We start from the raw sequence: 26,801 nt of genomic DNA, 5'->3' as shown, positions 1-26,801 counted from the left end.
CTCGCTGGCCCCAGTACCAACCTAACCCTTGGCAGGCTCCGATCCTGGCCTCGGAGGCCCCAGCACCAGCCTTTCCTCACGGCAGGCTCCGATCCTGGGCTTACTGGCATGGGCACCATCCTGTCCCCTTGGTAGCCTCCAATCCCAGCCTCGGAGGACCCAGTATTGGTCTTGCCTCACGGCAGGCTCCAATCCCCGCTTTGCTGTCCCCGTCACCGGCCTCACCCCTCGGCAGGCTCCGATCCGAGTACCCTCTTCACTCAGCAGGTTGTCCCACTTTCCCGAGGGTGCATGGTAGTGGCATTCTGCCTCTGGGGTTATTTCTTCAAAAGTTCCGAGTATATTGCTTCAGAACTCTGCCTCCCCTGAGTACTGGCCGCTGCCATTGGCGCTGCCTCCACCATTTCAAATCTTTCCCAAGCTATTTTCCCACACTGCATGTTGTCCAGTGTTCCTAAACATGCGCGACGGTAGCATTCCACCTTTGGGATAATTTCTTCAGGAGATCAGGATGTGTTGGATCCGACCTCTGCCTCTCCCAAATACAAGCTTCCACCACTAAACTCTCTCCTAACAGGTAATGTCCAGGATACTTAAGGATGTAGAGGAGAAGCAGTCCTCTTTCATGGGGATTTTTTCCAAAAGTTCCAGTTCAGTTGGCTATGTTTTGCCTGCATCTCCAGTATCCTGGCTGCCGCCATAGCCATCTTGACCCCTCTCCAGTATTTTTCTTTTCTTTTTCTTTTCTTTTCCTTTTTTTTTTTTTAAAAAATAAGAGAAGATAGTATGTGTGGTTTGAGGAAGTTGTGGCTGTCAGGCACTTGGTAGCAATGAATTATTTTTCTTTCCTCACTTCCAAAAGCGGAGTTCAACAGTCTCACCGTGCAGAGCAGATTCTGCTGTTCTAAGCGCACCACAGCCTGGTGTAGCACAGCAGAGCTGGGTTCCTCTGTACCCGCAGTTAGGTCTCCTGTTTGGTACCAGGCCTTCTGGAACTTGGGCTGGGCCTCCTGCCGGACACCATGCCTTCCCGGGGGGTAGGCTGCCCGCGCCCCGCCCGGGGCCCAGGGCCCAGGGCCTTGTGGCCTGGACCTCTGGACCTCCCAGGGGGCAGGCGAGCCCTGCTCGATCCCCGCCCGTGGGCCCAGGGCCTTGCGGCCCACCCCAGTCCTTCTGGGGGGCAGGTGTGCCCCACTCAACCCCCGCCCAGGGGCCCACGTCCTTGTGGCCCAGACCTCAGGGCAGGCCCCGCTGGACCCAGCTCGGGGCCCAGGGCCTTGCAGCCCGACCCAAGTCCTTCTGGGGGGCAGGCGTGCCCTGCTTGACCCCACCCGTGGGCCCAGGGCCTTCTGGCCCACCCAGGTCCTTCTGCGGGTGCAGGCGTGTCCCGCTCGACCCCTGCCCGGGGGCCCAGGGCTCTGTGGCCTGTCCAGGCCCGAACTTTCCTGGGGGCAGGTGTGCCTGCTCAACCCCCACCCAGGGGCCCAGGGCCCTGTGGCCTGGCCCGGTACTTCCAGGGGCCAGGCGTGCTCCCTGAACTCCCGCCCAGGGGCCCAGGGCTCTGCGACCCGGCCTTTACCTTCCTGGGGAGCAGGTGTGCCCCGCTTGACCCCGGCCCAGGGGCCCAGTGCCCTGTGGCCTGGCCTGATCCTTCTGGGGGCCAGGTGTGTTCTGCTCGATCCCCACCCGGGGGCCCAGTGCCCTGTGGCCAGGCCCAAACTTTCCCGGGGAGCAGGCGTGCCCCCTCGACCCCCACCCGGGGACCCGGGGCCCTGCGGCCTGGCCTGAACCTTCCCAGGGAGCAGGCGTGCCCCACTCGACCCCAGCCCAGGGGCCCAGGGCCCTGTGGCCCGGCCTGATTATTTCGGGGGCCAGGCATGCCCCGCTTGATGTGTGGCTGGCCTTGAACCTGCGCTATCCTCCTGTCTCTGCCTCCCGAGCGTTGGGATTACAAGCGTGCACCACCATGCCTGGCAAAATCTTTTTTTTTTTTTTTTCCTTTGGTGTTACTGAGGTTCCTGGAAACCTTCTACCTCTGGGCTACACTCCCAGGCCTATTTTTATACTTTCTATTTGGAAACATGGTCTCTTAAGCCAGTGAGGCTGGCTTCAAACCTGCGCAATCCTCCTATTTCCGCCTCCCAAGCACAGGGATTACAAGCATGTGCCACTACGCCTGGCTTCCTTTTTAAATTTTAATCAATGTTTTTATTGGTAGGAAAGCTGAGGACAGAGGTTAGAGGTACCTCAGTGGATGGGAGGTAAAGCGAAGACTCGGGCCTGGGCTGTATAATTCCCAAGGCCAGGCCTTCCTCTGTGTCAGGGTGCTGTCTTTGACTGAGGACCTGGATGTCCCAGAGGGACATGGAGAAAATCCTGAGAACACTGGATATTTCCAAGGGGTTCCTAAGTGTAATTTACTATTTGGGCCGTTACGGTTTACATACAGAATGTACCCTAGGAAGCTCATATGATGGTAATGTAGCAATGTCCAGAAGCAAAAATAATTGAATCAAGGTTTTAACCTTATCAGTGTATAAATGCATTGATGAATTGATTATTTGAATTGACTTACCAGGTGGTAACTATGAGAAGAAAGAGGGTGGCTGGAGTAGCTATGTAACTGGGGGCATAGTCTTGGGGACTCTGTCACTGGTCCCTTCCTCTTTTTTTCTTTCTGCCTCTGGGATGCTGAACAGCTTTCTTTCATATACCCTGCCACCATAATGTTTCTGCCTCCAAGTCAGCCAACTATGGACTGAACCTCTGAAACCATGAGTCCAAATAATTCTTTCTTCCTCCAAGTTGTTCTTATGAAGTATTTTGGTCACAGCAACTGAAAAGCTAAGTAAAACGTATTCCCAAGGTCAAATGGCTAGGAAAGGCTGAGCCGAGCTGGGTTTTAAACGTAATACAATCTAGTGCTGAGCCTGGACCCTCCTCACTATGGAATACTTCTGCTACATCTTACTGAAGCCATCAGCAAAACATTTACTATATGCCAGGTAACACTCTGGGTTTGGGGAAGAGTAGAAAATAAGATGTGAGAACAAATGTTCATTTCAGGAAAGAAGAGTGTTACAAAGGAAAGGGACAGGGGCTTGTGGCAAAGTCATGAGTTGGGAAGGATCAGGACCACTTGGCAGCCCAGGAAGGCCCCGCAGAGGAGGCCATATTTGAACTGATAACAGAGCATCAAAGAAGGCAGTAAGATAGCAATCTAGGGAATCATTTCACAACAGAGGGAGTAGAAAATGTGAATTATCGGAGGTAGCATTAGACTTGGAGTGTTCCAAAAGAAGAAAGAAGAGTCATGAGGCTGGAGGCTGAGGAAGGAAGGAGGAAAAGCAGTTGGGTTATAGAGCACATCAGAGGCAAGTTACACAAGCTTCTTGGGTTCTGGATAGTTGGATATTATTCAGATATTAGTCCTGGGAGGTGGGATATTATTCTAAGCCTTATATGAAGCCACTGGGTTTTAAAGCAGGGCAGAGACCTGATGTGTATCATGCTTAGAATATTCTGTCTCTGCCATGTAGTCGCAAGACTGTAGGAAGGTGAGGGTGGAGGCAGGGAGGCCAGGCAGGAGGCTGTCAGAATAGTCTCAGGGAGGGACAGTGATATGGACCAGGGAGGCAACAGAAATGATAGGAAGGAGAGGTTGGGTTTAGGGTGTCTTGTTGATTATAAGTGCAGCAAAAGAAGACAGAAGGTTTCCAAAGAAACTCCCAGGCTTTTGGCCTGAGCACCTGGATGGTTTTTGAGGTTAAGTGTCCCTCAAAGGCCCATGTGGCAAAGGCTTGGTCCCCAGCATGGAACTGTTGGGAGGTGGTGGAATCTTTAAGAGGTAACATTGATTGGGAAGCCATTGGGGGTATGCCTTTGAAGGGAGTTGTGGGACCCTGGTGTCTTCCTGGTCTTCTTTTGCTTCCTGGCCATGAAGTGAGCAGTTTTGGTTCTCCATGATTTTTTTTTTTTTCTATCGGTATGCTGCCTCTGAGAAGACAATAGGGCTGGCCGATCATGTACCAGAACCTTTAATTGTCTCAGGCATTTTATTATAGTAACCGAAAGCTATAACAAACACAGATGGGAAACAGAGCTGATTGGGGGTTGAGAAACAAGAGGAGTCTAGAAATCCTTGCACAGTCCGAGGTAGAGATGTAGGTCAAGTGTGGATAGTACTTGAAGTCACAGGACTGGAGAACATTGGTTAAGGGAGAGAAGAGGATAGTAGCCTCAGGAGAGGCTTGCCTGCTGACCCTTGAATCCCCCATGGCTGTGGATGTTTGGGCACCACCTCTCTTTGTATTCTCTCTTTCTTGGGATTTTTTGCTGGGTAAGTCCTGCTTCTGCCTCAGTTTATAGGGAAAGTTTTCCAGCTCAGGTTGGTAGGCCACCATGTGCTTGGCATTCTTTCTGACCTTTTGTCTCTGAGCTCAGAGCAAGGTTGGACCGTGCACTGGGCATCTGGGGGAGCCCTGTTTCTGCCCATCAGCAGACTTGGCTGCTCCCATGCACATTCCTCTGGGCTTCCTGTCTCCACATCCCCTCCAGGCCTGTGTCTTGCAGTGGATCCTTAGCTGGAGAGCCATGAGGCCCTCCCTCCCATACTGTCCATCCTCCCCATCTCCTACCACCAGGAAAGCATCCTGAGGACCATTAACCTGTCTTCAGGGTTAGTGCTGATGTATATATTTGGTGGAAAGGGAGGGGAGTGGAGATGAGCAGGGGGACTCCCTCCAGAGCTTTGGGCACCTCTGACTGCCCCAGGAACCTGTGCCAAATGACAGACAATTGGATCTCTCTTTTCTCCTGGTGTCAGGGCTTGTGATGAACTGCTCATATTTCATTCCTAACAGAGTTTTATTGCTATCCCAGAATGGCAGGATTAATTTGAAATGCTTTCTGGGGTGCTTATTTCCTTCTAAACTGGAAATCACTATAATCGCCATGAAAACTCTGACTCAGAATCCGAACCTGCATCTCCAATTTCTCTTGCAAAGTCAGTGACACAGGCAGCTGTGGGTTATGAAAGAGCCCATTTGGTGCCCTGGGCGGAGGCTGAGTGCCTGCAGCCTGGAAGAATGCCAGGCTGGCTGCCCACCCTGCCGGCTGAGCCTGACGGCAAGGCCACTGGGCCCTTGGCTGCAGGCTGGGTGGTGCTCTTCCTCATTAACATGGTGCTGGCTTCGGAGGTGGGCACCTGACTGAGTATGAATTTACCTGTGCTCCTTAGTGTCCCTGGAAGGCAAAGGGAGCTGACAGCAGTAGGAAGCTTCTGTATATCAAATGTGTGTATATTAGGGGTTTGGAGTCAGATTGATTCTACTTGAGCTGTGGCATTGCTCTTAACTCTGAGTCTCAGTTTCACCCTCTGTAAAATGGGGGTAATAATGGAACTGCCCTAATGAGGCACCTGGGGTCAGTAAATGCAGCAGGGAGCACACAGGACTTGGTACCATGAGTGGTACACTGCCAGGGTGTCTCCGGGGTTGCTGCTTCTGGAGGGGTTGCAGTGGCCAGAGGAATGTGCTCTTGGCCAGTTTGTGATGGCGACTCTGCCAGTCCGTCCTCTTCAGCTCACATAACCCAGTTCTGGTGTGAGCTTTGGCATCTACTCAGTGGGCTCTTGTTAGACTTGAGCTTCCACTCCTGGACAGAGAATTGTCTTTCATTAGTTAATTAAAGCATGTTCCCCATGTGGCTTTGTTGAGCTGCTACTGTGTTCCAGGATTTGTTCTGCAGCTGAGGGTGTGCAATGGTGAATAAGATCTTGGGCCACTCTCTATGGAAGCCTACTGCTGCTGGCATGAGCCCTCTTGGGTATGGAGGCTGCCCAGAAGTCAGGGGCCCTCCTGCAGACCGAGGCATGGGCTGTGGTCTTTGGGGCTCCATGTTCTGTTGATTTCATTCTCCAGGAGGCAGCAGAACTGGCAGGAGCCAGACCTACTGGGTTGGATGCTATTGCTTCAATTCCTAAGCTCTCTGAGGCTTAGTTTTCTCTTTTGCAAGACAGGAATAAATACACTGCTTTCATAGGTTTGCTATGAAGAGGAAATAAATAAGAGCTTGTGGGCAAGGTATACAAAAGGTGCTGAATAAGCTGGGCATGGTGGCACATACCTATAATCCCAGTACTTGGGAGGCTGAGACAGGACGATCACAGGTTTGAGGTCAGCCTCAGCAACTTAGCAAGGCCTTCAGCAGCTTAGTGAGACCTGTTTTAAAACAAAAAATAAAATAGGGCAGCAGCTTAGTGAGACCTGTTTTAAAACAAAAAATAAAATAGGGCAGCAGCTTAGTGAGACCTGTTTTAAAACAAAAAATAAAATAGGGCTGGAGTTGTAACTCAGAGATTTAAGGCCCCTGGCTTCAATCACCAATACTGTACACACACATAATGGTGCCGAAAAATTGGGGGCTCCCTCCAGTGCTCTACTAGCCCCAAGCCCCTAGTAGGAAGGACACTTGGCCTTGGGAGGAGGAGGGGAGGGGTTGTGTTGGTCCCCTGCTCCTGCCACTCAGGCCCAGCTCCTGGCATTGATCATATGATTAGTCCGGTTGCCTGCATCCTCCTTGGAGCCTGAGAGCAGCCCTGGCATTTCCAGGGCCTTCAGGCAGCCAGTGATGGATGACTCTGTGATCCAGCCCTCGCTTGTGGCAGGCCCGGATGGGTCCAGGCCTGTGATGGATCAGCCCAAGGATGGTATTTTGGAAGGAAAGTTCAAATTATATTTCAGGATAATATCCTGCCTCCCCGGCCCCCACCCCACATCCCATTTGTAATCTGGCCCAAGAGGTTCTGGCGGGAGGTAACTAGCTTGTGATGGATGGGCCAGCAGCACCATTAGGCCTGCATATCCTGGCTTTTAATTAATATAGATGGGGGTTTTGATTTGGGGATTTAGCAAGCATGTTTTGAAAGGGGGGCTGTGTGGGGCCGTGGAGGCCCTTGGCCACCTGTGTTTGCATCCAGCATGGCCTGGCCAGTTATATCACAGTGTCTTTGCAGAGCTCCCGGACTCTATTGAGCACCAGGCTGATTATGATGGTTCCATGTTTGCCACTGTCTTGCTTTCTGATGGCCAAAATGAGGCATGGAAACTCCGCTTCCAAGGCAGCATGGGTGGGAGCCCTGGGGAGTCGCCCCGGATCCCAGGGAGGGAGGAGGGGAGTGAGAGCTTGCAGGCCTACCATTCCTTCAGCCTCAGAGTCAACGTGGGATGTGTCTGATGATCAGCTGGGTGATGCTAGGGGAGATAGAGCGCTGGTGTACATGCAAGAGAGTGAGTGTACAATGAGCGTGTGAGTGTGTGAACGCAAGTGTGTGCATGTGTGAGAGTACATGGAAGTACTTGTAGGTACCCACCTGCAATTAGCACCGTGTCTGTGGGTTCTGCATCCACAGATACAACGAACTGTGGGATGAAAATATTTGAACACAGTTGTACCTATTCTGAGCATGTATGTTGGTTTTTTTTCTGTCAGTATTTCCTAAACAATTCAATATATCTATTTATAAAGCTCGTGCATTGTGTTAGGGATTATAAGTAATCTAGGGACAATTTGGAGTATTTTGGAGGATGTGCACAGGTTCTGTGCAAATACTACACCATTTATAGAAGGGCTTGAGCATCCATGGATTTCAGGGCTCCTGGGATCCATCTCTACAGAGAGGGAGAGATGCTCTCTGTGCGTGTGGAGGGTGTGAGTGCATGTGTGCTCTGTGAGGAGTGTATGCAAATAAATGTTTGAAAACCCACTACCCGAGAAAAACAGAGCCTTCTTTTATAGCATTTAATGATTTCCACAGTATAGATCCTCCCACCATGCCACTTTCGAGTGGCATGTTTCGAGAGATGTTACTAGGCACAGAGATGGGAATAGAAGACACATCACTCAATCATATTGCAGAATAGCCCCAGAGCATGGATAATAGTAAAGTGCAGCAAAATAATTAGGAAGCTAGGAGCTTTGTGGATTAATCAAGTTTTTTTTGCAAGACATTTTCTTTAATTATAGGTTTATGTAATTTTATTTATAGTGACTGTGTTTGGTAGGGGACTCCCCGAATTCTGGAAAATTTAACAGAGGGCTCTCATGGGCTCTTACAAGGTGGTGCAAGCTGCTTACAGCATACCATGTGGCCATATGTGCCAGTGAATGGACATATGCGTGAGTGTGAATGAGTGTATGCACAGGTGACGGTGAGCATGCACCTGAGTGTGTATGAACATGTGCATTTATATGTTCCCACAAGCAGGCTAACCAGGGCATGGGGCTCCTTTGCGCTTGGGGCTGGAGCTGAGCTTCTGTATCCTCAGGTCAAGCCACCTGTCCCCCACCTCTGTTCTGCACCCACCGGCCCTGGCAGGTGTAACCCACCTGTCACCCCTGGTCCTGTCCTCACCTTCCTTCTCTGCAGCCAGAACTGTCTCTGTCCACCAAGAGCTGCCATGCATTGGTGCCCGGGTTCCTCTGAGTCCTGTCTGGGTCGAGGCCCTGGCTTGGCAAGGCCTCTGGACCTTTGCCCTCTTATAGCGCTGCCAAAGGAAGTTTTCAAAGTGGAACTCTTTCTTTCTGGTCTCTTTGAGTCCCTCTGTGGGGGGCTCTGCTTTTAACTCTCATTTCATTTGCATGGCATTCTGGCCCCTCCTCTGCTCCACCCAGAAATGCCATGGCAATCACCTTCCTGCCTGCCGACCTCTGAAGTGATCTGCCTCACCTTCTCTGTCACATTGCAAGCCGAGGGCTCCCCTCTCTGCTCGTGCCCAGTGCTGCCCACACTTGGTCACGCGGTGAGAGTTGCCCTGGATGGGTGTTTCCCTGCCTCCCCCTCTCTACCATGAAATCTCCCCTTCAAGGGCAGTGATACTGCTCCCTTGGCCCAGGCAGTCTGAGGCTCTATGGCACCCCTGAACTCTGACAGAGTGGGTCTTTCTGGCACTTGGGAAGCCCCGGCAAACGGTGGCAGCATCTGGGAGCCCTTGCTGAGATTTCACTCTGGCTCTTGTTGGCACTGCCTCTTCAAAGGCAGGTTCCAGAGGAAACAAATTAAACCCGAGTAAATATCAGAGAGTAATTATGTAAATGACATGCATAAGTTAAAGAACACTTGTCATGAGGTCAGTAGAAAGCTGTGAAGACAGAGACTCCTTCCTGTGAGGGGCTGAGCTCTGGAGGCTGAGGGGCTGCAGCGGCGGCAGCAAGGGGCAGTGGAAAGGGCGGGCCTTGTTCTGACCCTCCCACACCTGAGCTCCCTCCAGGGCCTTTATGTCCATCATCCCATCATCCAGCTTGCTCCTCACAATGGTCCTATGGTTGAGCAGACCTCATACTGCCCATTTTACCTCTGTAAAAGTCCAAGCATGGCTCAGGCTTAAGAGCCATGCTCAGGCCAGATGGATGAGCCTATTTCCCATGTGCCACGCCTCAGAGTTCATGCTCTTTTTCCCACCTGAAAGCCATAGCCCTTCCTTGAAAGGGCTCTGTAAGAGCCAGCAGCAGCTGCCTAGCTGCCCTTCTCTGGCTGTGGGGCTCTCAGGTGCAGAGGGAGGCTTCAGGTCTCGATCCCTTGGCTTTGAGGTACCCATCCTTCCTCTGTCTTAGAAACTTGACATGCTGGGTAGGATGGGAGGCTTCAGGTGGTTAGAGATGCAGGCCCTGGTTATAGTTGACCAGAAGGTCACTCTGACACCCCTCCTGTCCTGTAAAGCCATCTTCCTAGAGTACACACCAGGCTCTGTACCCCTCATGCACACAAAGAACCATCTGAGGGTCCCCCACATGGGCTAAAGGGTTCTGTGAGGCCTTTGACCCTTGTGTCCTTTTGGTCCAGAGTACACTTCCCTCTCTTGTCTGTGTGCAAATTTCCTCACTGTCCTACAAGATCCAGTTTTCTGCTCTCTGAAGGCTTTTCATGCAGGACCCCACACTACCTGGGTAAACACACCCCTTGTCTGCACTTCCTGCTATTCCTAGCACATCTTAAAATATGGCTTGCTTGTCTGTATTCTGTTGAGCTCCGTGAAGCTGGGGCCAGTGTCTGATCCATCTCTCTAGCGACCACCACAAGGCCTGGCCTGATGGGGTATCACACATGGGCTCCGGGCAGGCCTAAGTGGGAGAATGAGTGTAGCTAGCCTCAAAACATTGTTACCAGGGAGGTGGGAGTTCTAAGCACCTGAAATACTGGTGGTCCCAGGGATTAGGCAGATGCAGCCCCTGGGGTATGCCTGCAGAGGTGGAATCTAGCCTGCGGTTGCTTCCAAGTCACCCCAGAAGAGGCTGCTGTTTTTAGTAGCTTGGGCTTTTCCTTGGTGATAATTTAAAGGATTAATGAAGATGCTGCATTTCACTGTGTAATGTCAGTTATTAATGCTGATCGCAAATTAGTGGCTGCTAATAACATGTATCCCATTTCATCTTCTTGCTATTTTTAATATACTTTTATTGGTGCATTGTAATTATACATCATAGTGAGGCTGAAAGTCACACAAATAGGCACACAGGTCTGGGTATGTTTCCCTTTAGGTTCACGCCCCATAAATTAATACACCCCCATCTCATACATCTTAGTCAGATTGGTAGTGATACCTTCATACATGGACATAGCATAATTCTAACTGTTTCTTCCATCAGTTCTTCCTTTTCCCCTCCCCACGCCCCTCCCCCATCTACTTCCACTATTCTATTGGTCACTCTACTCAATGATCTAAAGTCCCTTTTGTTTCCTCTAATTGTTCTAGCTTCAACGTACGAGAGAAAACATCTAACTCTTGACTTTCTAAGACTGGCTGATCTCACATAGAATAATGTTCTACAGTTCCATTTTCTGAAAATTACATAATTTTGTTCTGTATGTCTGAGTAAAAGCCCATTGGGTATATATACCACATTTTCGCTATCCGTGCACCTATTGAAGGACAACTAGGCTGGTTTCATGAAATTTGGCTATTGCAAAGCCAGGCGTGGTGGCACACACTTGTAATCCCAGCATTTGGGAGGGTGAGACTGGAGGATCGCAGTTTGTGGACAGCCTCAGCTACTTTGCAACTTAGTGAGACCCTGTTTCAAAATAAAGAATAAAAAATAGGGCTGGGGTGTAGCTTGGAGGTAGAATACTCCTGGGTTCCATCCCCAAACTGCAAAAAAAATGGTTATTTTTATTATGAATTGTACTGCTATAAGCATGGATAGACTTCAGCCTTTGGCCAGCTTTCTCTGTGGTCTTTCTGGAGCTCTAGGTGCAGCCACTCTGGAGGCCTGGGATGACATTCCCATGTGCAGACAGCAGAGCCTCTTCCAGGAGACAGAGCTGGACTTGCATCCCAGCTGTTTTGAGCCACTGGCTAATCTGCAAAAAATGGGCCTAATCTGACAATTTCCTCTGCATTCTCAGGCTCAGAGGATAAGTGTGTCCTGGCCCTCTACCTTGGCTCAAGTCTGTGGATCTGCCTCCTGCCTCCTTCCCATTCCTCCCCAGGTGCCTTATTGAAGAATGGGACTCAAGAGCTCTGCCTCTGGAATTGAGGCCCTGGGCTTGAGCCCCGAATTTGTCTATTTCTGCTTGGCAAGACAGCTGTCATGGGAATTAATGAAACAGTATACATAAATTACTTAGCATAGCGCCTGGCACAAAGCTAGACCTTAATGAGCCTGAGTAGTGTAGTAATCAGCTTAGGCTGGTGTAAAAAACTGTCTCATATCAGATGGCTGACATAATAAACACTTTCTCATCGTTCTGGAGGCTGGAAACGCCAAGATCAAGGTGCCAGATCCTGTGTTTGATGAAGATCCTCTTCCCAGGCTGTAGGTGGCCGCTTTCTCGTTGTGTCTCACGTGATGGAAGGAGAAAGATGTGGAGTCCAGTCTCTTCCTCTCTTGGAAGGACACTAATCACATTCAGGGGACAGCAATTCAAGATCTCTTTACTTTCTGAAGGCCCCATCTCCTAATGTCATCAAGATTGATATTTCAATGGGGGACACATTTATTCCGACTCTAACATGTGTTATGATTATTCCATCAGTGTTCCTGCCAGGTCATGGAGGGAGGTCTGATTACAGTATTAACAAAAAGCAAAGCCATTAGCTCTGGAGTTCCTCAGAAATTCAGATGTATCAGTTTTGGGTAAACACTTGGAAATTTCTCTAGATTTGTTTCAGGATCTTACTTAAAAGTCCAGGAAAACATCCAGAGCTTCCTCAAAGCACATGTAGGCTGTCCCTTCATCTGGTGGTGTTGGAGGGATTCAATGTCTCTGGCTTCAATTTTCTCATCTGTGAAATGGGATGGCTTGCCTTCTTCATAGGCTGTGGAGAAGGAGATGAGAAATGGTACTTCTGAGTGTCAAGCAACCCAAGAGGGAGTTCTGCCCCTGGCCTGTGGTGTAAGGACCTCAAGGCACAGAGAAAAGCCCAGAGGCTGGAGGCCAGTCTCCTAAGGGCCTTGCACGTGGCTGTCCTCTAGGCATGCCCACTACTGGGTCTTGCTACAGTCTCACTGGGGACTGTGGATATAGAAGAGAGGCCGGTTGGGAAATGCCATGCTGACCCTCATCCAGAAACTTCGCATCCATAGCAGCAGTACTTGGAAAACCATTCCTCTAAATCTTGTACGAGGGACTGCTAAGATCAATACCAAATACCTCGTAAGTGAAAGGTGACAGGGACATCAAACTTTATTTGTGAAAATTCTAAAAATCATTAGCATATTATGGATTCTTTAAAAATATGAGCTCACTCCGTTGACGGAAGGGAATTGCAAATCAAAGGCACTATTTATTGCAGTGGGAATAGGGGACCTGGCAGATTAAAAAAAAAATATTGAAGGAGCCAGAGATTTGAAACATGAAAGACAGTAGCAGATAAACACCACAAAATTTCCCCCAAATATGGGGACCCAACTCAGAACCAAAGTTGGTGAAGAATTATTTTATAAACCCATTCTCATTATAACATGTGTAAAATGCAAATCTCGATCATTATGTAAATCAGTTACTTGGTGTAATTTACTTAATTCAAAGCACTTAATGCAGCGTGGTATGTTTTTTCTAAAGTGCCAGAGTAGACGTTTATTTTAAATTGTTTTTAATCTCGATCTTCCAGCCTGATTATTTAAAATGTTTTTCCCCTTGTGTTTGTTTTTAAATGGAAGGGAATAGTACTTGGTGAGACACAGAGTGTGTTCTGATCAACCTGAAGGCCTCTGTTGCCAGGACCCCGGGTGGGGTGGTGGGAGGGGCATGTGTAGGGACCACTTCGTCTGATGGGCAGGTATGCAGATGCGCTGTGCCGCATAAATGTATAAATGTGCCCACCAGGAGTCACCCAGACACCCCTCCCCTTTCCTGAACCTACCCTCCTGTGGCTTTGTGGCTGCTTCTGAAACTTGTCCAAGCAGAATGTGCCTGGATACTATTGACCCTCGTTGGAGGCAGAAATGTGTTCCCGCTCTTGGAGAGTTTTCAATGACAGACCTTCCCCTTGAGCTACTTTACAACTTTGAAATTTCCATTATCACAGAAGGGAGAGCCGACCTTTTTAGTCTCCTATTGTGTCATCCAATTGTCAGGATGGCACCTCCTTTCTTGATGAGCCTCTAGAACAAGGGAGATGATTTGCTCATTTGGGAGCCCTCTTGGGGGCGTTGCCCGTGCTGATGAGGAGGTTGGAAGAGAGCTGACAGCCGCTGCACATCTATTTTGCAACGTGCTGGCTCTAATGTGTGCTTCTCATGGAAGGACGGGAGGGCTCTTATAACAAGCAAGGTAGCAGCTCTGCTTTGAAGATGAAGGCATGGGCTCAGAGAGGTGGTTGCCCACGACCCAGCTGGCAAGGGGTGGATTCAACTCCATGCCTGTGATTGTCCCTGTATCCCTGGAGAGGTGGGGCCCAAGGCTACTTCTCTGTGCCTTTCTCAGATCTCTTTATTCTAGGATGCCATGTAAGAGGCTGCAGATTGTGCTTTTTTGTTTATAAATAACACGTATATATATTTATAGTATACAACTTGATATATGTATACATTGGGTAGTGGTTAAGTCAAGCTATTTAACACATGCATGAGCTTACATCATTATTTTTTGTGATGAAAACACAATTGACTCTGAGCAATATTACAAATGTATGATATATTGGTATTACTTATAGCTATTGTTTGTATAATATAGCATCTGAACTTATTCCTCCTGTATAAAGGTGGAAGTTTGTGTTCTTTGACCAACATCTTCTCAGTTTCTCCCAGCCTCTGGTAATCACCAGTTGACTCCCTATATTTATGAATTCAACTCTTTCATGCTTTACATATAAGAGAGATCATGTGGTGTTTGTCTTCCCCTTTCTGGTTTATTTTACTTCACATAATGTGATGCAGGCTTATCCATGTTGTTGCAAATGACAAGATTTCATTCCTTTTTATGGTGGAAAAGTATTCCCTGTTTATCCCCCCCCCCCCATGTTTCTTTATGCATTTATCTGCTGATGGACACATAGGTTGACTCCATCTCTCGGCTATTGTGAATAGTGTAACACTGAACATGGTACTTTTAATATATGTTTCATTATTATTGAGGTATGGCAAGACATCAGAAGACTGCCACTACTGGAAAGAGAGCTTATTCTCACAGATCCCAAGAGAAGTGGGCATGCATGACACAGAGCTTCTGTAGAGAAGCAAGGGGAAGATGTGGGAATTGGGAGTGAGAGCCTCTTGTGGTTTCCATGGGAAAGAGCAGGAAAGGCTGGTGAGCAGGTTCAGAATTAGTGTCCCTGTGCCCTGGGATATAGGGCTGTCCCTAGCTTGTCTGCTCCCTGGCTCTTGGGTGATCAGTGTAGGTAGATGAGGCCCTGAGAATGGAAGCCACATAGAAAACATGGTTGGGTACAGATTCTAGGTAGGTTGGTTTGCAAATGAAAGGGGCACTCTGGGGCCACTGTGCTATGGAGGGTTGGCTGACCCTGGAGACAGAGGCCCTCCAGGTTCAACAAGGCGCTGATGTCTGCTGGATGTTAAATGTCAAAGCAGTAGAACATGGAAACATGGAATACATGTTCAGTATAAGGAGTGGGACTCTGGAGGTGGGGTGAGGGAAGGGATGCCAGTCTTGAGGACCCCAGGACCAAGCCCGCCTTGGCTGTGCTCTGAGTAGCTGGGACTGTGACCAGGCCAGCGAGGCCTCTCTCCCAGAGCAGTGGTCCTGTGATGCTGAGTATGGCTGGTCACCACCACCCTGCTCATCTGAATACAGCCCCTACCTGGGCTCTGCGGGACTTTGTCACCCTGACAGGGAGAGGCCTGCCTCCTATTTTACTGAAAAATGCCAGATGTACCACACCTGTGCATCTGCACTCCTCCCTTTTCTGACTTGGCTTGCTTGGTGCTCCACTTGTCCCCTCAGTCACCCTCATGGGCTGATTGCAGTGAGTTAACTCACTCATAAAATGCAGCCTGGGAAGGAACAGAAGGCATTCCAGCAGCGGGGAGGCTCCAGGAGAGGCAAAGCCACCCCTGATTCCTGTCAGGACTGGAGCTCTCTGAGCACAGGACTGTGAAAGTTTAAGACACTGCTGCTCTGGGGTCCAGCTCAGGGCCCAGCTCACAACAGTGCTCAGAAAATATTTGATGAAGGAGGAAAGAAAAGGTGGAAGGAAGGAAAGGTAGAAGGGAGGGAATGTGTAGCTGGAAAGTTGTAGAAAGATGCAGTGCCAGGACCTGTAGCAGTTAGGGCTTCCTGATGATATCTTTTCTTGGAAAAAAAGGCTTCCTCACTTGTGACCCCCACCTCCATTACACCCCCTTTCTTGTAGCTGCTTCATGTTACTGACAGTGATGGTGGCATTCAGACTTGGCAGTGAGAGGAGAGCCTGAGCAGAAGTCCTAGGAAAGACCTGGTATGATGGGTAAACTATACCTGGGAAGAAATTTAAAGCATATCCTTGGGAGCCCAGAAAGACAGAAAAGAAGTTAAAATCTGTAGAACCAAAGTTATGTCTTAGCTTTTGGAAAATTTGCCAATAATCCCCAAGCTTTTCTAACTGTGAACTCCTTCTGAGAGTGAGGTGGCAGCCTTCACATATCTTCACATTTGTATGTTACAGATGGTAAAATAATCTTCATAAATACACTTAGTGCTTGGGCCTTTCTCAGAAATTGAAATAGTAAGGGAAGCAGTTTGAAATGTGTTCTTGCGTTTCAATTGCTTTTCAGAAAGTATTTAAAACACCCAGTGACTCTCTGGTATTTATCAAAGACAGAGAGGGATAGTCTCAGCTATAACCTTACACTTTGAAAAAACATTTTCCAATTCCACTTCCTTGCCTAGCAGGGTCTTGTCTTCCTCAAATGTGGTCAGAGAGCTACTGAACATGCTGATTTGGTTCAGTTCCATGCCACAAACTTGGGATGTTCTGACTCTGCTAACTGCTGAGTTTTGGGGTCAATAGAAAAATGAGGAAGACTCAGTTCCTACTTTCCATATATTATATACTATTGAATGTTAAAGTTACTTAATATTGTTAAATCTGAGGGAGGCATGGATTCCAACTTAAAGATCTGAGAGGGCCTCATAGAGGAAGAATTTTTTTATTTTTATAGAAAGGAGAGGTTTATTTTGGCTCCAAGATTTTCTTTTAATGTGGAACATATTGAAAATGGCATGCATTCAGACTGTGCTTGGTATCCTTTCTCCCCACACTTCCCCTTCCCTTTCTCCCAACAATGAGTGTCCAGGTCAATCATGATATATTTATATTTTTGCACAAATTTGGATGTAGTTCCTTCATTAATCAACCTCAGCCTTCTTCCTCTCCCATCTTTCCATTCTAGCTTTGCTGAGGTTTCCCCTTCATTATCTGGAGTCCCTCTAGTATTCCTAATACTCCCATGCTTGGGCATATTAGAGAAAATGTATGTCCCTTATCTTTCTGAGCTTGGCTGATCTCACTTAATATAATGTTCTCCAGGTCTTTCCATCTTCTTGTGAATGACATGATTTTGTTCTTCTTTATTGCTGAGTAGAATTCCGTTGTGTGCATTTCCTATAATTTTGCAATCCATTCATCTGTTGGTGGAGACCTAGGTTGGTTCCATACTTTGGCTATTACGAATTGTGCTGCTATGAACATGGGTATGCATATGTTACTGTAGTTTTGTATGGATGAAGAAGCAGGTTTCTGTAAACTAGGCATATTTGGAGAGAGAGAGAAAGAAGACAAGAGGAGAGGAGAGGAGAGAGAGGAGAGAGATAGAGATAGTGTGTGTGTGTGTGTGTGTGTGTGTGTGTGTGTGCGCGCGCGCGCACGCGTGTGTCTGGGAGATCTCCAGGGAAGGGCAAAGAACTTCTTTTTCTGGAGCCCAAGGTTTCTGCTTTGTGCTGGTGGAGTCAGGACATAGTAACATAAAAACAAAAAATAGAATAGCTTTTAAGACTAGACTGTCTCTTACTCCAAGATAAGTTTATTTTATATACATCAACAAAGTCTCTAGAAGGCTTTTTGTTTGTCTGTAATTTGATTGACTGATGCTTTTGAGGATATTAATTTCTTGGCTTCTTTTAATAAACATGTGTTATTTGTTGAAGGTTAGAGGTGGGCTATATTATGAACAGAGGTGACCTTAAGAGACAACACTCTGTCAGGATGTATTAGTGGCAGAGACCAGGGGCCCTTGTGGGAAACTTGCAGAAATTCCAGCGAGGAGTTGCTGGTGTACCTGAGAAGGGATAGCAGAGGCAGCCTCAGAGTGTTTAGGAGAAGTGGCGCAGCCTTGTCCAGCCTAGGACACCAGCTTCTGTTAACCTATCCAGCGGTGTTGTTCTCAGAGATGTGAGGATGGGCATGGTGGGAGCTGCAGAGGAAGCCTCAAATAGGCTGAAAATTAGCCGGGCGTGGTGGTGCATGCTTGTAATCCCAGCGTTTGGGAGGCCGAGACAGGAGGATCGTGGTTCACAGACAGCCTCAGCTACTTAGTGAGGCCTTTTGCAAGTCAGTGAGACCCTGTTTCTAAATAAAAAGTTAAAAATGGGGCTGGGATGTACCTCAGAGGAAGAGTGGCCTTGGGCTTCATCCGCAGTACTGCAGAAATAAATAAATAAATAAAGCAAGCAAGCAAGCCATGTGACCCCGGTCACATGTTTTTTAAAAAATAGGCTGGAAATTGACCAGGAGTGTGTGAGGGTAAGAGGTGGGGAACTTGTGGATAGAGAAGGGTCATATGGTATCTGAAAACCTAGAGAAGAAAGGGCTTCAGGATGGGTGTTCACAGGCTAGACATTCTGGAGAACCAAAGGGAAGATGAAGATGAAGAGAATTCCCACTTATTAATAACTTTGGCAGGAGATTTAGTGCAGAGTCACACAGGTGGTACCCGACGCAGTGAAGACAGAGAAGAGCCTGGAAGTATGAGTGTTAGGGAGCTGGTCTTTGGAGGGCATAAGGACAGGCATGCCTACTGACCCTCTGCTTCCTGCCCTGGTGGCTAAATAGTCTAAGGCCCCTTCATGGGGCCCTTCTTCATTTGATGTTGCAGATGGCTCCTTCTGGAACTTTCTATATGCTGTTGCTTCTGTCTGGAATGTTCTTCCCTCAGTTTCTGGAGCTCTCTTCTATCTGATGCTTCCTCACAGGGACTTTTCTTAATTAAGCCCCCTGTAGTCCCCTCTAGCCTGATATGGATTATCTTCAGAGCTCTTAACACTGCTGGGAATTATTGATTAATACGGTTGTGTATTTGTCTGGCCTATTCTCAGACACCAGAATGTAAGTTCCATCCCAACAACTACACTGGGGGCTCACTCAGTTTTGTTTCTCAGCATCCAGGGCAGGAACCCCATGGAGAAGTCTCTCAGTGAGCCCTGAAGGAAAGAAGCCATGAAAGAGTGTCGGCAGGTTTGGGAACTGGAAAGACTTCTGGTGAACAGGCCCTCGAGAGCTCAAAGGCAGGAAAGATGGGACATAAGGCCTGCCTGGCATTGGAACATTAATTCTGCAGAGGCATGGACTTGCCTGTGTTCCCGAGGCTTCCTCCTTCTCTGAGGAGAAGAATTCTTGTGCCGGGAGCTTATCCTTTCCCTTGAAGGTGGCTGGCATCATTTTCCATGGTTCATGCCTCTCCTCACTGGCTCAGACATCTGAGGGCTGCTTGCCTTCTCATGCTATTTTTGGGATAGAACTGATGTGGCCTCAGCTCCCATCCTGCATTCAGGACAGTGGACAGGGTTGGCAGCCTGCACAGGGAACTCACTAGGAAAAGACTAGGCCAAGGTCCAGAACTCCATGGGGGCCACTCTGCTGCCCAGAGAGCCGCAGCTCTGTCCCTAGTCTAATGTTTGGGAAAATCTCTCTTTCTGGGGAGCAGCAGAGGACAACTAGCATTGTTGGGGATAAAGTAGGGTAGCATTGCAAACACAGTTGCTTACAAGAGAAAATGACTTTTGCTGGAGAACTTGGCTTTCTTGGCCCCTGTGATAGCTCTTTCATGATGGTTACCAGAATATCAGATAAAAAAGAAATTAGAAGAGGTAAGGTTTATTTGGCTCAGTGTTTCAGAAGTGTTTCAGAAGGTAAGTAAGTCCTTGGTTGGCTGACATTGTGGCTGCAGGGTGTGGTAGAGGAAAAGAGGTTTAGCTGAGAGGGAAAGGAGGAGGTGAGGAACAGATAGTCTCCAAGGTCACACCTCCAGCAAGCCACCTCCTTCAGCACCTTGCTGCATTGCCAGCACACAAGATTTCTGGGGGACATTCTGTATCCAAACCATAACAGGTCCATTCATGGAGAATGGTCAGAAGGGCTGCAAAGTTAGCCTGTGTTCCTGATGGTTATTCTGTGCCCATCTCTCCCAAGTGCAGCTCAAAGAGAGCTCCAGAGAATGGAGGAAGAGAATTGATCTTTTCAGCCAAAAGGCACTTGTAAGCCAGGGGCTATTGTCCCTCAGGAATATTACCTTCAGCAGGCCTCACCCAAACTAGGAGTGAGGAGCCAGCCACTACCTGACTGGATCTTAAACTCTCTCTCTCTCTCTCTGATAGTTGGGTCCCATTAGGAGCTACCTCAATAGAATCCAGAAATGTGTGAAACCTCCTTGTTCCTAAGGGAATGAAACAGTCCTACAGATTGGGTCCCATTAGGAGCTACCTCAATAGAATCCAGAAATGTGTGAAACCTCCTTGTTCCTAAGGGAATGAAACAGTCCTACAGATTGAGATGGTTTTAGGCAGCAGTACTGTAGGTAAGGGGCTGAAAGGAGTTTCTCTTCCAGCCTGAGGAGACTGGCCATGCTGGCATGATTCCTGAGGTCTGTGGGACCACGTGGGTGGCTCCTGAGACTCATGAGCCCATGTAAGCTGTCACAGTGCATGATTTTTTTTAAACATGCAGAAAGATACTCTGAGAATGTGGTTGGTAAATGCCCCTTTAAAGACCTGCAGTGTGCTAGGAGGCACAAGAGCTTGCAGATGGTGAGGCTTGGGGTCCTGCCTTCACTCTGTCCTGTTAGCTGTGCTCAGATCTCAGTTAAGGCTGAGGCCATGGGCACTTAGAGTCCTGGGGAAGGTACAGGGCTGTAGAAGTTGCTTGTGGACACGTGGCCTCACTCCGGGTCTGGCTCACCCTCAGTTCTATGTGGGTAGTGCCACAGGCAATCTGTGGCCAGGTGACTTTCTAAGGTTTAGGCCTTGCACTTTTATTTACATTTCCATGAGGCATACCTGGTATAATCCATCCAGTGACCTTGGCCTATCAGTTAGTTATTGCTGGAAAATAAACCATCTCAAAAGTTAGTGGTTTAGAACAAGAGTCATTTGTTAGTTTTGATGAGTCTATAGTTCAGCCAGACAGCTCTGCTCTGGTTCACTGCTGTGTCTGGGTTCCCTGGCAGGTGGGCAGGACAGTTGCTTGGGGGCTAGCCTCATTCTTCTCCTCATTCTTCTCTGTGCATCTCTGTATCTCTCCAGCAGGATAACCCAGAGTTGTCCTCATGGTGCTAGAAGGCTCCAAGGGCACAAACACTCATTGTGTTTGTATTAAGTTTTCTACTGTCCTGTAAGCCAGTGTTGACCATGTGGCCAAGACCAGGGCCAGTGATGGAGAGAGAGGTCTTCAAAATGGCAAAAATCATGGGAATAGTGAGGTCATTTTTAGGGGCCTGAAGGCAGATAGTCATCCATATTTGGGACATTGTCTACACCATGCTGGGTAAAAGGTGGTCTCTCCAGGCAGTTTTCTGCAGTAGGACTTCCCACCACTCATCACACGTGATCTGTCTCTGTTCTGTCCGATATAGTAGCCAGCAGCCAGGTATGGTTGTCAAATCCTTGGAATGAGAAACTATGACTAAGAAAATTGGTGTGAGTTTCTATTTCATTTTAATTAATTTAATAAATCAACATGACTATTAAAATTTAAATAGCTACATGTAACTCATAGCTTTCTTATGGGACAATGCAGATCTAGAAGGAAACTCTCGTTAGCACCCACAGAAAGCAGTTGTCTTCCAGGCACAGGGGCCCATTGCTGGTTTGGGCATGGGCATCTTCCTAGCTTTTAGTGGAGAGGGAGGGCAGGCCCGGCATTTATAATCATGCTTAGAATTTTCAGTTGGGACTCACCTGTTTGTCTTGTGCTTCTGTGCCTTGAGCCATGTCTGCAAATTTATCCTTTCTCTGGTTAGTTAAGAAATACTTGTCTTTCTCTGCTGGCTTATTTTACTTAACACAGTGTCATCTGGGTTTATTCATGTTGCCATAAATGGCAGGATCCTATCTATTTTTATGGCCAAATAGTATTCCACTAGGGGTATATATCACATTTCTTTATCATCAGTTGATGGACACTTAGGTTGATTTTTATACCTTGGCTATTGTGGATAGTGTTTCAATAAAAAATTACTGTATTATTTTACTCATATGTAGAACCTAAAGACATTGATTTCATAATAGAGAGTAGACCAGTGGGTTACCAAAGGTGGGGTGGGCAACAGGAAGGTGGGGAGAGAGATTGGTCAGTGGGTACTAAGTTGCAGTTAGATATGAGAATATTCTGAAGTTTTGTTGCACAGTGAAGTGACTGTCGTTGACAATATTATGTTGAAAATTGCAAAATAGATGAGTGTATTTTGAATATTCTTATCACAAAAATAATAAATGTGTGAGGGGATGGATATACTAATTGCCCTGATTTGCTTGTTATATCGTTTTATACATGTATCAAAATATCACACTGTACTCTACTTATTATGTGCCAATTAAAAACAGAATAAAAATATTTTTAAAACCTCAACCTTTCTTTCAAGAGCACTTGGAGCTACAGATCTCTAGGACCTGAGTGGGCTGATGAGAACCAAATGGCTTCTTTGAGAATCCATGAAGTGTTGACAGGCTGGGGTCTGTGGGTTGGGGGCTCTGAGTACTTAGGCATAAAGCACCATGCAGTTGTTGGTGCGTTATCTTTCCTCACTTTGGGAGTGTCCTGGCAGGGCACCTTGTCCTGGCCCTGGGACCTGGTGAAGAGGCTTCCTGGTACCTGTACTTATTTCCTGTCTGACTTGGTGAGCAGAGCATGGAGTCTGGGTGCAGGTTTGTATCCATCAACATTCTAAAGATCTGACCTAATCTAAAGATCTGACCATGTAACTTAGTGGAAAGGTGTATTTTCTTACAGTTTCAGGCTCAGTCCATGTGGGGCTGGGGACTGCAGACCTCGGGGCACAGAGGTGGGAGGCTAAGGGAGAGCACACAGAGGTGGGAGGAGGAACCATATATAATCTCCAAGTCTCCACACCCAGTGAGTCACCCCTTCCTGCCATACCCTACCAGTCTACCAGGTACCACACAGGTAAATTCATTACAATAAATATATCCACTTCTGGTATTACAACCCTTATGACTCAATTGTATCAACCCTGAATATTAATAAGTGAGCTCTTTAGGGGACAGTTTATATTTAACTATAATAATGTCTGTCTTCTGTGGAGCCAGACTGATGCTATTGCCAGACTGGAATTCAGGTGTCATGGGCTTGACTATCAAACATACATTGACCATCTCCAGAAGAGCCCCAGGGTTATCATCTGGGTACTACCATGCCCTCCAGGAAATGGACCATCAAGAAATTGTCTCTCTGGGTCTCCCGGTGCAGGGTCCTGAGACCCAAGCAGGTGACCCCATAGGAATCACATCTCTCAGAGTCCCTTGAAGATGGTAATTGTTTATTTCCATCCTCAGTGTATAGATGAGAGCAAGTGAAGGCTTCAGAGGATGAGAAATTTTCCTGAGAGTATAAAGTCTGTACTAAATTACAAGTTCTGGCACCAATGGCAGGGACTTGGGACCCAGTCCAGGGCTTTCTCCTGTGTTGGAGAACAGAGAACTTATGCACAGCCCCAGAACCTCAATTATGACTGCCATGACACTGTGCTTGGTTCTCCATAACTGCTCCTTCAGAGTCCAGACTAGACCTACTGGTGAGCCTGTATTTCTAGCAAGACAGTCAGCCTGGGCACCCCATGGCAACTCACCTAACACCTCTATGTGTGGCGCTCACTGGCTAGGCTGTGGAAAGGGTATGGAAAAGCAGTTTGGGAGAGGGGCTGCTTGGGAACAAAATCTTTTGAATTCACACTGTTTGGTTTTTGGTACTCCCTCAGTACTAGATGGGTCAAGGAGTGTTGATGAGTATCCTGGGGCTCAGGGCCAGTGCAGCTTGTGGAGTGGGACAGAGATAGAGCATCCTTTGGAGGGTCAGCCACTGGGAGGTGGAACACAAGGATGGGTTTGATGAAGAAACTATCCAGAGCTGGGGAAAATGGCTTATCTATGGGTTGGCACTTTGGGATGCAAGTGATAGGAATGCAACTTAAACCAGCTTAGGTGAGGAAGGAAATTAAATATCTTCGGGAACTGAAAAGATCAGGGAAAACAAGTTTCAGGCACAGCTGGACCCAGGGGCTTGGGTCTAGCTAATGACCTCATCAGGAATATGACTTCCTTTCACACCTCACCTCTGGCTGATTTTATTTTGGGTAGGTCTACCTTTGGGAGAGCCAGACGGCTTATATAGTGCTGCTGCTATAAGGCTATTAGAGTCCTAGCTAAAAAAGAGTTACCCCCTTCCCATTCCTCATAATGGCAGGCTTGTACTAGTATGCAATCCATTTGGGCTCTAGCATCCCTTGAACTCCCAAGCCCTTGGCAATGTCTTCCAATCCACCTGTCTTGCAGGGTCTCCACCTGAATTCTAGGTGGAGTTTCAGTGGATGATACTGAAGTATTTACTCATTCAAGAACCAATCAGAACATGAGCTTCTGATTGGACCTGGGTTGTTCCAGTCAACATTCTCACTGCTGTAACCTTAAATACCTTAGAGGAAGATTTGTTTGCTCACAGTTCTGGAGGTTCAGTCCATGTTAGGCCACATAACATCTGTGGAGCTCAGGGAATGGTGGTGGAAAGCACCCAAGGCCACACCCCTAATGTCCTATCTCCCTAATCAATCCATTCATCTACCAATCCTATCTCCCTAATAAATCCATTCATCTACCAATGGATAAATTTATCCACTGATGAGATTAGAACACTCATGATCCAATTATTTCACCTCTGAACACTGTTACATTGCCAAACACGAACTTTTCCAGGGGTCATTCCATATCCAAACCCTAACATAGGTTAAGTCAGCCCAGCTGGAAAGAGCATGGGAAAGAAGGTTTCATGAACAATGGGTGCCATCATATGGGTTATGACCATAAAATGGTTGGAAAGGGACCCAGGGATAGAAGTGGGCATTTACACAGACTAGACCAGTTCTGCTCAGAGTGGTCAGAGGCCTCAGATTACCATCAAGGGCCAAGAAGTCTCAGCTTTGAGATGCAGAGAGAGGTGGAGGGAACTGGATGTAGGGCCAGAGACCACCAGTCCCTGTAGCCTAGAGGACCAGGCTCATACAGGAGAAGAGAAGCTGATCAGAAGGCCACATTCTGGCCATACCACCTCTGGGACAGCAGCAAGAGCTCTCCCTGGAGGTAGAACATCAGGGATGTGGGGATTAAATTAGTACCTTCCAGCCTCTCTGAATCACTGAAGTGAACTTGAACTCTTGTTTCTGACAGTGGCCTGCCTGATTGGAGAGCATTGGTACTAGATGTTCTCTAAAAACTCTTCCCACTTACAGATGATTCTATTCTCCTCTTCTCCCATTGCTCAGATATACGTGGGCTCCAAAGCTTCTTGGACCAGGCCTCGCGGCTGGGCCTTGACGTCTCTTTACAAAAGGTGGACAAGAACATCAGCCATGTGTTCACCAGCCTCTTCACCACCATGAAGACGGAAGAACTGAATCGCTATCGGGACACACTGCGCCGTGCCATCTTGCTGCTCAGCCCACAGGGGGCCCACTCCTTCATCAACGAGGTAGGTCCTGGAGGCATGAGGCCACAGTGTGTGGCCCATAGAGGCCACGGAGAATGGCTCAAGTGTGCTTTAGAGTGCAGTTGTGTAGCGTATAGCCTAAACAGATGTGGGTCCCATAGATGCTTGGCCTTCAACACATGATGATGCAGGGGTTGGCCTGAGCATGACTCGGCCGCTGACCATTCTCCTCTAGGTGACCTCAGGCCTGTCTAGGTTCTGAGATGCTAAGGGGCAGCTGGTGGAAAGCCTGTGTACAAGTAACTGCCTGAAATTTCTGAGTCAAAAGTTAGCCTTTATTTTCCTTTTAATTTTCCTCTCTTTGTTGACAGGTATAAGCCTATGGGGAGAAAAAAAAAATTTCTAGTTCTAGTTCTCTGCAGAGGTGGGCAGGTCTGCTGTGAGATTTGTTAGCATCTGGAGGAGGTGTCTGTTGCTTATTGTCAAATGATACCTTATGTGTGCTTATTTGGTGCTTGAGCTAATCAGCGTGTGTGTGTGTGTGTGTGTGTGTATGTGTTTATGTTTACTGGTGCATTATAATTATATATCATAGTGAGAGTCAAAGTGATACAAATATACATGCACACAGCACTTGGTATATTTTCCTTTGGATCCCACTCCACTTCTTCCTCTTTCTTCATACATGTTAGTGAGATTGGTAGTGATACCTCCATGTATGGACATAGCATTATTTGAACTATTCTCTTCCTCAAGCCTCCCTTTCCCCTCTTACCTTCCTTCCCCAATCCCTTCCCACTGTTGTTTAGTCTTTTTTCTCATTCATCTGAAGTCCCTTTTGTTTTCTATTTTCTTTTTGGCTTCCACATATGTGAGAAAACATATGATCTTTGAATTTTTGAGATTGGCTAACCTCATTTAGAATAATATTCCCTAGCTTCACCCATTTTCCTTATATGATTTAATCTTGTTCTTCTTTATATCCAAATAAAACTCTGTTGTGTATATATACACCATTTTTGTTATCTATTCATCTATTGATGAGCGCCTAAGTTGATTCCATAATTTGGCTGTTATAAACTGTGCTGCTATAAACATGGATATTTGTGTATCACTATAATATTCTGACTTTAATTCTTTTAGAACAATATTGAGGAGAGGTATAGCTAGATCATACATTTGGTAGTTCCATTCCTAGTCTTTTGAAGCCGCATATTGATCTCCATAGTGGTTATACTAATTGTGTATGTATTTTTTTGTGGTACTGGGGGTGGGACCCAGGGGCTTTCTACCTCTAGGCTATACTCCCAGAACTATTTTATATTTTATTTGGAAACAGGGTCTCACTAAGTTGCCAAGAGCCTCACTAAGTAGCTGAGGCTGGCTTCAAACCTGTGTGATCCTCCTGTCTCAGCCTCCCAACCTCAGAGATTACAA

The 26,801-nt window shown here is 47.5% G+C and overlaps 1 protein-coding gene across 1 annotated transcript in view; it reads left to right on the top strand.

The window, feature by feature from the left end:
* The window catches only part of GRID1 (glutamate ionotropic receptor delta type subunit 1), a gene marked incomplete at both ends in the record, with an annotated part of 769,462 nt that overhangs the window by 201,322 nt on the left and 541,339 nt on the right, over nt 1–26,801 (top strand). Inside the window, one exon of the mRNA XM_080695056.1 lies at nt 25,201–25,406. Coding sequence (XP_080551182.1) covers nt 25,201–25,406 — 206 coding nt within the window. The remainder of the gene's footprint in view (nt 1–25,200; nt 25,407–26,801) is intronic.

The sequence above is a fragment of the Muscardinus avellanarius genome (assembly GCF_963383645.1).
Source record: "Muscardinus avellanarius genome assembly, chromosome: 4".
Taxonomy (NCBI): Eukaryota; Metazoa; Chordata; class Mammalia; order Rodentia; family Gliridae; genus Muscardinus; species Muscardinus avellanarius.
This window is presented reverse-complemented; position numbering and strand designations above follow the sequence as displayed.